The 10740-nt window shown below is 55.0% G+C and overlaps 1 protein-coding gene and 1 long non-coding RNA gene across 2 annotated transcripts; one reads left to right on the top strand and one right to left on the bottom strand.

The window, feature by feature from the left end:
• Positions 1–1482: 1482 nt before the first annotated feature.
• On the top strand, positions 1483–9202 carry LOC128913163 (apoptosis-inducing factor 3-like). Its single transcript, XM_054210280.1, has 19 exons — positions 1483–1500; positions 2297–2366; positions 2573–2682; positions 2768–2877; positions 3349–3393; positions 3479–3560; positions 3690–3802; positions 4238–4324; positions 4787–4878; positions 5099–5229; positions 5798–5913; positions 6369–6440; positions 6783–6846; positions 7307–7383; positions 7466–7583; positions 7730–7828; positions 8273–8348; positions 8816–8920; positions 9047–9202. The coding sequence occupies exons 2-19, from the start codon at positions 2305–2307 to the stop codon at positions 9087–9089; spliced, it is 1602 nt and encodes a 533-aa protein (XP_054066255.1). The 5' UTR covers positions 1483–1500; positions 2297–2304; the 3' UTR covers positions 9090–9202.
• On the bottom strand, positions 4222–7473 carry LOC128913164 (uncharacterized). The gene is made up of 3 exons (XR_008467863.1): positions 5774–7473; positions 4683–4855; positions 4222–4308 (listed from the first exon to the last, which is right to left on the bottom strand). It is a non-coding gene; the product is annotated as an uncharacterized LOC128913164 (long non-coding RNA).
• Positions 9203–10740: the final 1538 nt, after the last annotated feature.

Below are 10740 nucleotides of genomic sequence, written 5' to 3'. Positions count from 1 at the left end.
GGCCACATCCAGCAGCATCCAGCAGCATCCAGCAGCCGAATCAGCTGCTCAGCCCCGCACCGGACCCGGCTCCGCCCAGCTCATCCCAAAGCCTCCTACAGCTGCACGCTTTTGTACCTGCCACTTTGCCGGCACGCTGAAGCTGTCACCCATAAGCAAACAACGTTTTTCAGCAATTTCTGCTGAGTCAGAGAATGCCTCCGCGAGGGCTGCTGCTTCTCCACGTGGGAACGCGCTTCTGGGGAATAATTACAAAGAGTTTAAACAGGGACGTTCGGCAGCCAAATTGCTTCACATGCAGGCGGCTGGCCAGGGAGGCAGAGCCTGAAAGCTACTCATCGGCGCTGTGAGAAAATACCTCACACCTGCGCCCATCATGGGCGTGCATCACCCGTGGGCCAAAATCCCTCCTAACACGGCAGCACCCCGGCACTGGGAGGTGTGCTCAGGGCTCGGTGGGTCTGATGAAGCGAGTTGCTTCCAAAAAAGCCATCTTGCACTTACCGAGCATCCCTCCGCGTGCCTTCTTCTCCGGGCCATGCCCACCGAAGGATTTTTATCCCCCCACTGCCTACGCTGGATTTGGGACCGCGCCGGGCGGCATAAAGCCGGTCCCTGCGAAGCTCCGGCTCTACAAGGGAGAGGATGGAAGCACCCTGCTAGTAACTTCCCACCCCCCCCCCCCCCAAATTTTGAGGCATATTTTAAGGTTGTGAAACATATTGACTGTGAAATAGAGATAAGAGCTGGAGTAGACACAAACAGCGTAGGCGTTACTCCCAGTTTTTTGCAACTCCCACTCTGCTGCAAAAATAGTACAGCAAGGAGCACGCTGCTCTGTGCCATCCTTTGGGGACCAAACAACGATGGGACCGCGTGCCTGGACATCGGTGGGCCGAACCAGAAGCAGAGCTGGGACGTAAGGCACGTGCAGAGATGCCGAACGCTTCATGTTCCTTAAAATCAACGGAGAGAGTTCTTACAAAAAGATCAAATTAAATCATTTAAAATGCTGCCGAACTATATAAAAAGTAGTGACAGCATTCCAAGGTGCTGCAAAAACACGTTGCACTGAGACAGACTGTTTTCCATCAAGAAAAGGGGCGATGGGAAGATGCAGCGGGGTGTCACTGCATCCACTAAAGTTTCTGTTCACATTGCACACCACGTACCTGGTCTTTAGACCACACCTGCGCCATAACTCCTACGTGCCCTTAATTCTTTTGCAATTTTAAACCCTGGCAAAATGCACTTAACTAGGCGCAGACCAGATACAGAAATCAGATAAGATGAGCTGGCTTCCAGGAGATGCGTCTCCTGACGGATGGGGACGTTGTGCAACTCGGGGAGAGCATCACCCAGCCGTGGGCTGGCGGCAAGGAGAGCACTTGCGGTAAGAGGCGAGGGTGTCACCTCGGCGGAGGAAAAACCCACGGACAGTGGCGGCGGTGGCTTTCTGACCTGAGGGACGGGCATTGGAGCCCCCCACGGCAGGACCGGGTGAGTACCCACCAACGCTTCTCCTCAGGGACTCAGCAACGCGGTGGGGATTTGCAGGAGCAAGTCACCACCCTGCACAGAAACCCGCCTCCAGCAACCCTCCTCTGCTCCATTTCTTGCTTTTTTTGCTCCAAAACAGAGAGGGACATTTTCCAACCAGCCTCTCAGCTGATTGCTAAGGCAGGGACAGCCCTAAAGACCAAGTTTTTTCAGCTGTTTTCTAGCCCAAGCAACATTTTGGGCAGGAATTACTGCTTTCATGGGAATTAGGGCAAATAACATATCTGCACAAATGTTGGAGAGGTTTCGGAGAGGCTGAAGCAGCTCTTCAGACCCCAGTTTGGGGGAGCCGCAGGCTACAGAAGCAGCACCTCGCTGTAAATAGTTGCGTTTACTTACAACATGACTGCTGTAAATCACGTTTCCTCGCTCGCCTCGTGCTGCAGTTGAGTTTAATGGGACGCGGGGCTGAATGCAAAAACATGGGTTAAGCCAGAGGAGAAAAGGCCAGAGGAATGGGCTTTGGGCTTGAAGACGAAGTTGAAAAAGTGGGGAAAGTTGTGTTTTCTGCCAGTTGTGGGTTTTTTTTTCCCGCGGTACCGGGAGTTTGGGACCCCTCGAGCACATGGCACTGACCTGCTCCCAGCCGGGGCAGTGGTGGCTCTATATTTTGGGGTGGGATTTTGCAGCGACGGCACAAGGGTGCACGGGGAGGACTGTCTGCCAAGGGGCAAAAGACAGCAAATCCAGAAGGCAGCATCTGTGGTGGACATCCCCTCCCTGTGCTCGCCCGCAGCCACCAGCATGAACAGCGAAGACACCGTCACTGCTGAGGTCTGCAAGGAGGACGACATTGGGGACGGAGAGTGAGTGGAGGGGACGGTGGTGGGGAGGCTGGGGCCTGGGCCGCCGCCATGAGGCCTGCAGGCAAGCAGGGGTGGCGTCGCCATGGCAACAGCCGCCATGTTCGTGGCCGCCATGTTGGCAGCCGCCATGTTGTTGGTCGAGGGAGCAGCTTGTTGGCTGCAAGGCATCGAGCCTCGGCTCCACGGGGCACCCACCTCTCCCACAGGCTCTGGGAGGTGATGGTGGCTGGCTACCCGGTGCTGCTGGTGAGGAACAAGAAGGAGTTCCACGCCCTGGGCAGCAAGTGCCCCCACCAAGGTGCCCCGCTCAGCAAAGGTAAGGCTGGTGCCGGGCAGGGGGAGCAGCCACGTCAGGGAGGTCGGCTCTTGCTGGTCGCTTGTGGGGGGGTTTTCTATTGCAGGGGTCTTGAGAGGGGAGAGGCTGCGCTGCCCCTGGCATGGTGCCTGCTTTAACATCAAAACCGGAGACATCGAGGAATACCCTTCTCTGGACTGCCTTCCCTGCTTTGAGGTGACTTCTTGTCTCTTCCTCCTCCCAGCTTGGGCCACGTCCTCCATACCACTTGCATTCATTCACTCCCACAAGCTCCATGTTCCCGACACCAACTGAAACGATCCTGACCGGACCACGACTCCGTGGTCCAGGTCACGCAGAGCTACACGTGGGATGATTTCTTGGGATCATGTAACTCCCTGTCCTAAAGCTCCTTTCAGTCAAAGGTGATGCCACACACCCTGCTACGCATCGCAGCCAGCACAGCTCTTTTGGAAAGAAAAAAGGATTTACACCTCTCCCTGAGTGCCCTTGGGGCAAGGAGAAAAGCTCAGGAGCTCCCTAGCATCATTTGACACCCAAGACCCCTCCAAGTCGCTCTCAGTGTATCAGAGACAGATGGCCCACCGGAGCAGACCCTCCCAGGAAAGCTCCTGCCACAGCCTCATGAATCCAGCACTTAAACGCACTCTCCTTTTACCCCTGCAGGTAAAGGTGGAAGATGGAAAGGTCTTCGTTACAGCAAAAAAGAAGGTACTGACCTTACTTGCTATCACTAAGCACAAGCGGCACCTTGGGCTAGGCATGATTTCAGCATTTCTCGCTTACTTTCTCCTAGGATCTTGAAAGCAGCGTCAGGATGAAGGACACAAGCAAGCGATGCCACCTCAACCGGGACACGATGCTGCTTCTAGGGGGAGGTCAGTGGTCTGTGCTGTGCCCTCCCCACAGATGCTGTGAGCTGCCACTCTCTTCTCCAGGGAGGACTTACTTTCTTCCTCCTACTCCATGGTGACGTGTAAGATGGCCGAGATGAGCATCTCTTGTAGGTGTGGCTGCCCTGCTGTGTGCAGAGACACTTCGCCAAGAGGGCTTTACTGGCAGGATCATCATGGCCACCAAAGAGAAACACGTTCCATACGACAAGTCCAAACTGAGCAAGGTTCGTACGTGAGAAGGGCAGGACTGTACCTGGGTACCATGTTCGAACTAGGGACATGGCCAACACTAGGAACCAGAGTGAGCAATTGAGTGAGCTCTTCTGGCAAAGCATAAGGAGCGTTGAGGCACGCACAAGGAAAAAGGGTATAATTTCCAGCTAACATCTCACTTCTTCCTCCCAGAAAGTCTTTGATCAGAGTCCACCATAAACTAACGGTATTATTCACTTTCACTGAGTTCTTCCCACTAGAGTTTGAGTTGATGGTTTTTTTCTGAGGGGGAACAAGGAGATGATGGGGATGGGGCAGTGTGGGGAGCTGTGATTTACTAATGCAAAATTCACCTCTTATACAAACTTACTTCCCAGTAAACACTACAAGAGTATTGCTGTCTGTTAGAAGTGCTTTATTTCATCATATTTCTGTTTTGTTTCCAGGAAATGAACTTGAAAGCTGAGGACATCTACTTGAGGAAACCTGAATTCCTCGCTGCTCATGGCATAGAGCTCTGGACGGAGAAAGAGGTACAAGAGCAGCTGAGCTCAGTCCTCAATGGGTGGTCCCGTTCCTGCTGCGGGGAGGGGATTCCCACACCCGCAGGCATAGCGCTACATTTATAGATATTAGGCCTCTGCCTAAATACACGCATTATCTACTGGGACAGTGCTCTAAGGCCAGTGCTAGGGATGGTGTGCGTGCCTTGGGTGTAACACTGGCCTGTGCTACCCGTGGACAGATGTGTCCATCACATGCAGAGGGTGGCCCTTGAAACTAGCCTTCTGCACACCTCTTAGAGGAACCTAGATGTGGTGCTGTCATACTTAGTGCTCCTAAAGCACCTGTAGGGAGTGAGAGAGAGGACCCCAGCATTTCTCATCTCACCTGAATGTCCAGAAATAGAGCACGCGGTCACAGGCAAGCAGAATGGATTGACGTGGCGGTGGACCAGAGGGACCCGTCTAATCTTTGCCTCCTTTCTCCTGCAGGCAGCGTCGGTGGATTTCCAGAAGCAGAAGGTCCGCTTCATGGACGGGTCCTCGCAGAAGTATAATCGGCTGCTCATCGCAACAGGCAGCCAGTGAGCGAATAAAGCGTTTACCATGCACAAAATTTTAGACAGGACAAGAGGGCTTGGAGGTCTTCTAGAGGCACGTGAGAGGGAGGTGGTAGGAGATGAGATAAAAGGACAGGATGGGATGCCACAGCCAAGAGATAGAATGGGTTTGTGCTCCCTCCCCCCCCCATTCTTTCTGTTTAATTTCTAATCATGAGACATATCTGGATTCTCCCTCTTTCAGTTCCAGCTCCCTCAAAGTCCCAGGTGCAGACCTGCAGAACGTGTGCATTCTCCAAACCCCAGAAGATTCTAGCAAGATCTTAGAGCTGGCAACTGGGAAGAATCTGGTGATCGTAGGAGCTTCATTCGTAGGTACCAGGCTGGAGTGGGTATCAAGTCATCAGTGATAGCTTTGAAACCCACTTCTGCTGCATGTGCAGATTAACTAGAGGCCCTCGGGGAAGGGATGTTCATTCACTGCCTGGCTGGGTTCCTCCCTGGAGCCCTATAGCTGGTGGGGTATGCGTTACGCAGCACGCACTCACTCTTTCCTCTGATTCCCAGAAACTTTGAGAGCTATAAACAGTTCCTGGAGAAGGACAGAGGGAAATGTGCCTTATGGAAAGGTCACTGTCCTTCAGAGGAGCTGGGCTCCCCAGAAGCATTGGGAAAGTGAGGGAGTGAGCCGCGGAAAGGGAGCAACTCTGTGCACAACCAGGAGCTGTTCTTTGCATTTCCTAATATCCAGGTCCATAACGCATGAGAACAAAGAACCGGGGGGAGCTAAATACCTCAGCCCAGAAATGCATAGAAGAGCGATTAAGCGCTGGCACTGCATCAGATTTGTTCTCCTCACCTGGAAGGGGAAAAGGTTTCCAAGGAGGAGGGTGCAGGTTCATGCTTGCAGCAGGCTTACCTTGGGCATGCCTTTCCCTTGCAGGAATGGAGATAGCTGCCTTCCTCTCAGACAAGGCTGGTACCATCTCAGTGGTGGAAAAAAAGGAGTTCCCTTTCCAGCATGTGCTGGGTCCTCAGGTCGGAGGTGTCACCATGAAGGTTAGCACAACCTGACGCTAATTTCTAGGATGGAGAACCCCTGCTGTCCAAGCAGCCCCGCGATCTGCAACAGCCCAGGAAATCCAGCCCCTGTGCTGAGTCACAGCCCCCGCGTGCCCAGCCACCTTGCTCCCGTACAGCTCGCTGAAGGAGCTCTGCACACTTGGCTGGTCCCAACCTCCCTCACACACACGTTACGCTCCGCAGCTCAGCTTCATCCCCAAGCCCTCCTTCATCCTAGACCCACCTCACGCACCAGACGTGACCAGGACGGCAGAGCCAAGCCGGGCTTCCCGGCGCCCCGCACCAGCCGGGGACACAAATGAAACCTCCCTGCAGCCTGGAGCAGCAGCTAAGCTGCCTGCCTGGGTTTTGGCTGGGTACGGCTGTTTTTACAGCAGTACAGCCTGGAATTTCCTAGTGAATACTCGAACCAGCTTCCTCTTCCTTTTCAGATGCTGCAAAATAAAGGGGTGAAGTTTTACATGAAAACAGAACTCTCTGAGCTGAAAGGAAAGGATGGAAAGGTCAGTCATGCTATTGTGATCCCTGAACCGCTAATTTTAGGGGAAAAACCCCAAACTGAGGCATAACCCAGTGCTTATGTCTAGGCTTTCCTCTCCCACATCTAAACCCTCACAATTATTTTCATTGAGAACGACTCTGGCCTCAAAGGGCACCAGTATATGTTCGTATCTCGGGGACAACAGCACGATTTTCTCTTACATTCCTGGCAACACACATTAGTTGGACAAGGTGATCTGAACCTGGGGAAGAAAAAAGACAGCGGAGAATGAGGCAGCAGGGAGGCAGCAGGAATTAGGACAGAGTTTTTAACTCTTTGTTAACAATTCTTGCTTCTTCCCTAGGTCACAGAAGCTGTACTTTCCAGTGGAGAGAAACTACCCGCAGCTGTGGTAGTGGCGGGAATAGGTAAGAGACCCCAGCTGGGAAAAGGAGGTGGCTTTGGGAATGGGAAGAAGAGCCAGCAAGCCCAGAGCATCCCAGTGCATTCCTAGGACACCATTCCCTGCAGTCTTTTTCCCATTCTATTATCACCCAACCCTACATCTTGGCCCCGAACACCTGGAGAAAGTCAGCAGCCCATGAGCAATGGCAGGAGGAAAGGAGCTACTTACGCTCTCACTACGACTTTGGCACGCTGGCTGAGCTCCCTGCCGCGTTATCAGAGCATGGCTTGTTCTGGGCTCTGGTTTTATTGCCCCTGGATTAGCTCAGCACCAGCCCAAGCGCTGGTCACTGCTGCGAGCCGCGCTGCCCCAAGCAGGCTGAACCGGCACCGCGGGCGCGTGCTCGCTGCAGGGCTGAGGTCAAGGTTCCTCCCTGCCTTTGCAGAGCTTTGCCATCTTTGTCCTTGCTCCTCTCCCTGCAGGGGTGTTCCCCAACTCAGCCTTTCTGAAGGGCACCTCCATCGCCAGAGATGACAGAGGTGCCATCCTGGTGGATCTGGTAAGTGCCAGCTGAGTACCCCTGGTCCACCCCCAGTTCCACCCCTCCCATCAATTGCACTAATTGCTTATTGTCCCATTAGCACATGCAAACCAACATCCCAAACGTCTTCGCTGCGGGGGATGTGGTCTCCTTTCCTGTAGCGCTGCTCAACGGGGACCGGTCCAGCATCCATCACCAACAGGTGGCCGAGGCCCACGGTGAGACAGAGCAGCCACCTCACTTTCTGCCATCCCTCGGAGACGGGCATCGAGGGAACAGGGCAGAAGGGACAGCAGGATAGCAAGAGGCAGGGGACACTTTGAGGACTTACAAGAAAAATATTTCCTCTGCTGGTTCATCACAGGTCACATTGCTGCCTTGAACATGCTGAAGAAAGAGAAGGAGTTGCGCACTGTCCCCTTCTTCTGGACCACGATGCTTGGGAAAAGCATCCGCTACGCAGGTAGGAAGGGGCAGAGAGATGGGAACAGCCAAACTGCTGCCCAACCCATCTGCTCATCCAATTCTAGGGCTCGTAAACACACGGCGGTTGCAGAGTTTAGCTGCAGCAGCTCAGGATTTGGACTGGCTGCCATGGTGGGTTTGTGAACCCTGCAGGTTACCCAGAGGTCCTGTTCTTTGCTGATCTCCAGTAGCTTAGAGGTCACAAAGGAGGAAGAACTTCCCTCTCCAAGCCAAGGAGAGGCCCGGGGTCATGACACGCTCCTGCAGCTCTGGGCCAGTTCTGCTTGTCCAGGGTTTCCATACTTGCTCCCTATCCCTGTCCCAGCCCGGATCCCTGTCCCAGCCAGTCACCGTCCCCTCTGCCCCTCCCTGTGATGGCACTGATGGGTGGCAGCTGCTGTGTCAGGGCTCCCCGAGCAGGCTGCGATGCTCTCTCTCGCAGGCTGCGGGAAGGGATACACGGACACTGTTGTGAAGGGCAACCTGGAGCAACAGAAGTTCCTGATCTTTTACATCAGGTGAGTGAACACGAGGCCAGTCTGTGTCCTGACGTGGCGGCGCCCTGGGAACAGGGCACGGTCCTCTCCCCTACAGCCTGCAGAGCCCCCGCAGAGGCTCCACATCACCTCCCACGGCTGCGCACCGCAGGCAGCTGCTGGCCGCTGAACCAGCAGCAAGGTGGTTTCAGAGAAAACCAAAGCAGGGCAGGGAAGGAGGAGAGGACAAGCTTCGATGAAGACACCAGCTGGGCAGGGAGCCTGGGACACATCTCCTCTCCCTCTGCCCCACTGCTCCCAGGCTCGGTGCCCAGTTCCCAGCGGTGCCAGGCAAACTGCTGCGAGTCCCCGCGCACCCTGCAGCACCAGCCACCCTGCCCCGAGCCCTCCAAAATACAGCTGGCCCCCAAGGCAGGGTGCCACAGGGATGCTGCCGTGATGAGTTATGTACGCTGAAGAGATCCACATTCTTCCGCTTTCCCTTTCAGGGACGGCTTCGTGACTGCAGCTGCCAGCCTGAACTGTGACCCCATGGTGTCCCTGATTGCAGAAGTTTTATGCTCAGGGAAACAAATCTCTAAAGAAGAAGCAGAGTAAGTGACACCCTGACCGAGCTGGTGGGCGGCTCTGTGCTGTGTTCCCCGTGCCAGCAGAGCCCACCCAGAGACACAAAGTCGAGGTGATTTACTGCAAATCCCCAACGTACCTCTCCCTTGCAGGGCCTGCGACATCAACAATATGCCCTTGCTGGCAGAAACCTAAGCTCGGTACATGCCCTGCTGCGAGGGGCACAGAGTCAACCATGTGTTAACAGCTCCACAGCTGTTAATGGCACATCCTGGCACAAGAGAAATAAAATCATGAGCAAAGCTGAACCCAGCGCCTGCATTTTGTGTTTGCAGACAGCCCTCGGCTGCTCCCTTGCACGCTGGGGCGAAGCGAAGCAGCGCTTCCCCCTCTCCTCTTCTCGATGGGGATCTGCTGTGCTGGAGACGAGGAGGATGCCCATGTCCTGGAGCTCAGCTGAAGGTCTGAGCAGGCAGAAGCAGCCACATGTTCACAGATCCACCAGCCCCTCCTGCTCCTCTCGCTGGCTGTTGGCAGGGAGCTTTGGTTCAGCACACCGGTCACGCTGACCTTCTGCTCTGCAAAAGCCCATTTTCCCAGCAAGGGGAGCTGTGACCGAGGCAAGCCGCTCTCCCAGCTGGCAACTAGATAGTCTCTGTGCAGGAACTTGCATGAAATACCCTACCCCTAAGGACAGAGGGCTGCCATCCGACCTCTGAGCGAGCAGCACCTGCTGGCATTGCTTACACCTGCCTTGAATATTGCATTAGCTGCTGCAGCCAGCGCTTCCCACCCCCTGCCAGCAGCCAGCCTCCAGCAGAGAAATCCCAGCCCCGGCCAGCGTCCCCTCTCCTGCTGTGTCCCTGGATGCTTCGAGGAGGTGGCCAGATACTGCAGGAAACACAGCCTCGACGCTGGAGGAAAGAGTCACTACGTTTTTGCAAGGCAACAGCGAGCAAGGCTGTGCTTTCTACAGGAAACACTGCACTTACTCACCGGTCACATGGGGCTTTGCAGGAGGAAGGGTAAACCCTGAGAGCCGGGCAACTTCCCACAGGGACACTTACTTTGTCAGCCTAAAAACCCTCTGCTCGTACCTGAAACGCGGGCTAGCCAGAGCCCCAGCCTGTTTGCTCAGCAGGTGAGACACTGCAACGCTGCTTTTGTGTTAAACACACAAACTCGCACTCTGGCACCTTCTCTTTGACCCGAAATACGGATTTTTACATTTCCTGACCCCAGGGGCTCGGTGCTGCTGCTTGGGGCAACGCTCTGCCCTGAAATAGCCACATCTTACCAGGAAAAGAGCTGGTTTTCAGCAAAGCGGGTCAGTCCTTCGCGACGGCAGGAGGAAGCAGCAAACGTAAGCATTACCCGTACGCTGAGGCACGCAAGGGCGGAGGCGCTGGTGGCCAGAGCACACAGCTCCCCTCCATATCAAGCATCGACAGCACCGTGCTGCGACGCATGGGAGGGGGGAGCACGGCCCAGGAGCTGCTCCTCCTTGCCTTCGAGCATCCTGCACACTCACACACACCCCCAGGAGTTTTTGCCCTCTCGATGCGCTCCAGGACTTGTTGAGCACCGAGCAAGTGCCAGCGATTTTGTATGGACTCGCAGCAGGGCAGCTGCGGTGGAAGAGACAGGCTCGGCCTCAAGCTGGAGGTGTTCATCCATGGTCCTTTCTGCTCGGAGAGCGATCCGAGGCGGTTCAGCAGCCCCGCTCCCTCTGGGTGATGGCAACCCCAAAGAAACTCAGCTCCTTGCAGCCATCAGCAAGCACCCAGCAAGCAGAGCAGCTTTATGTAAGAGGGAAGGACCCCCCAGGACAACAGATTTGCTCCAC

This window comes from Rissa tridactyla, chromosome 7, assembly GCF_028500815.1.
Source record: "Rissa tridactyla isolate bRisTri1 chromosome 7, bRisTri1.patW.cur.20221130, whole genome shotgun sequence".
Lineage (NCBI taxonomy): Eukaryota > Metazoa > Chordata > Aves > Charadriiformes > Laridae > Rissa > Rissa tridactyla.
This window is presented reverse-complemented; position numbering and strand designations above follow the sequence as displayed.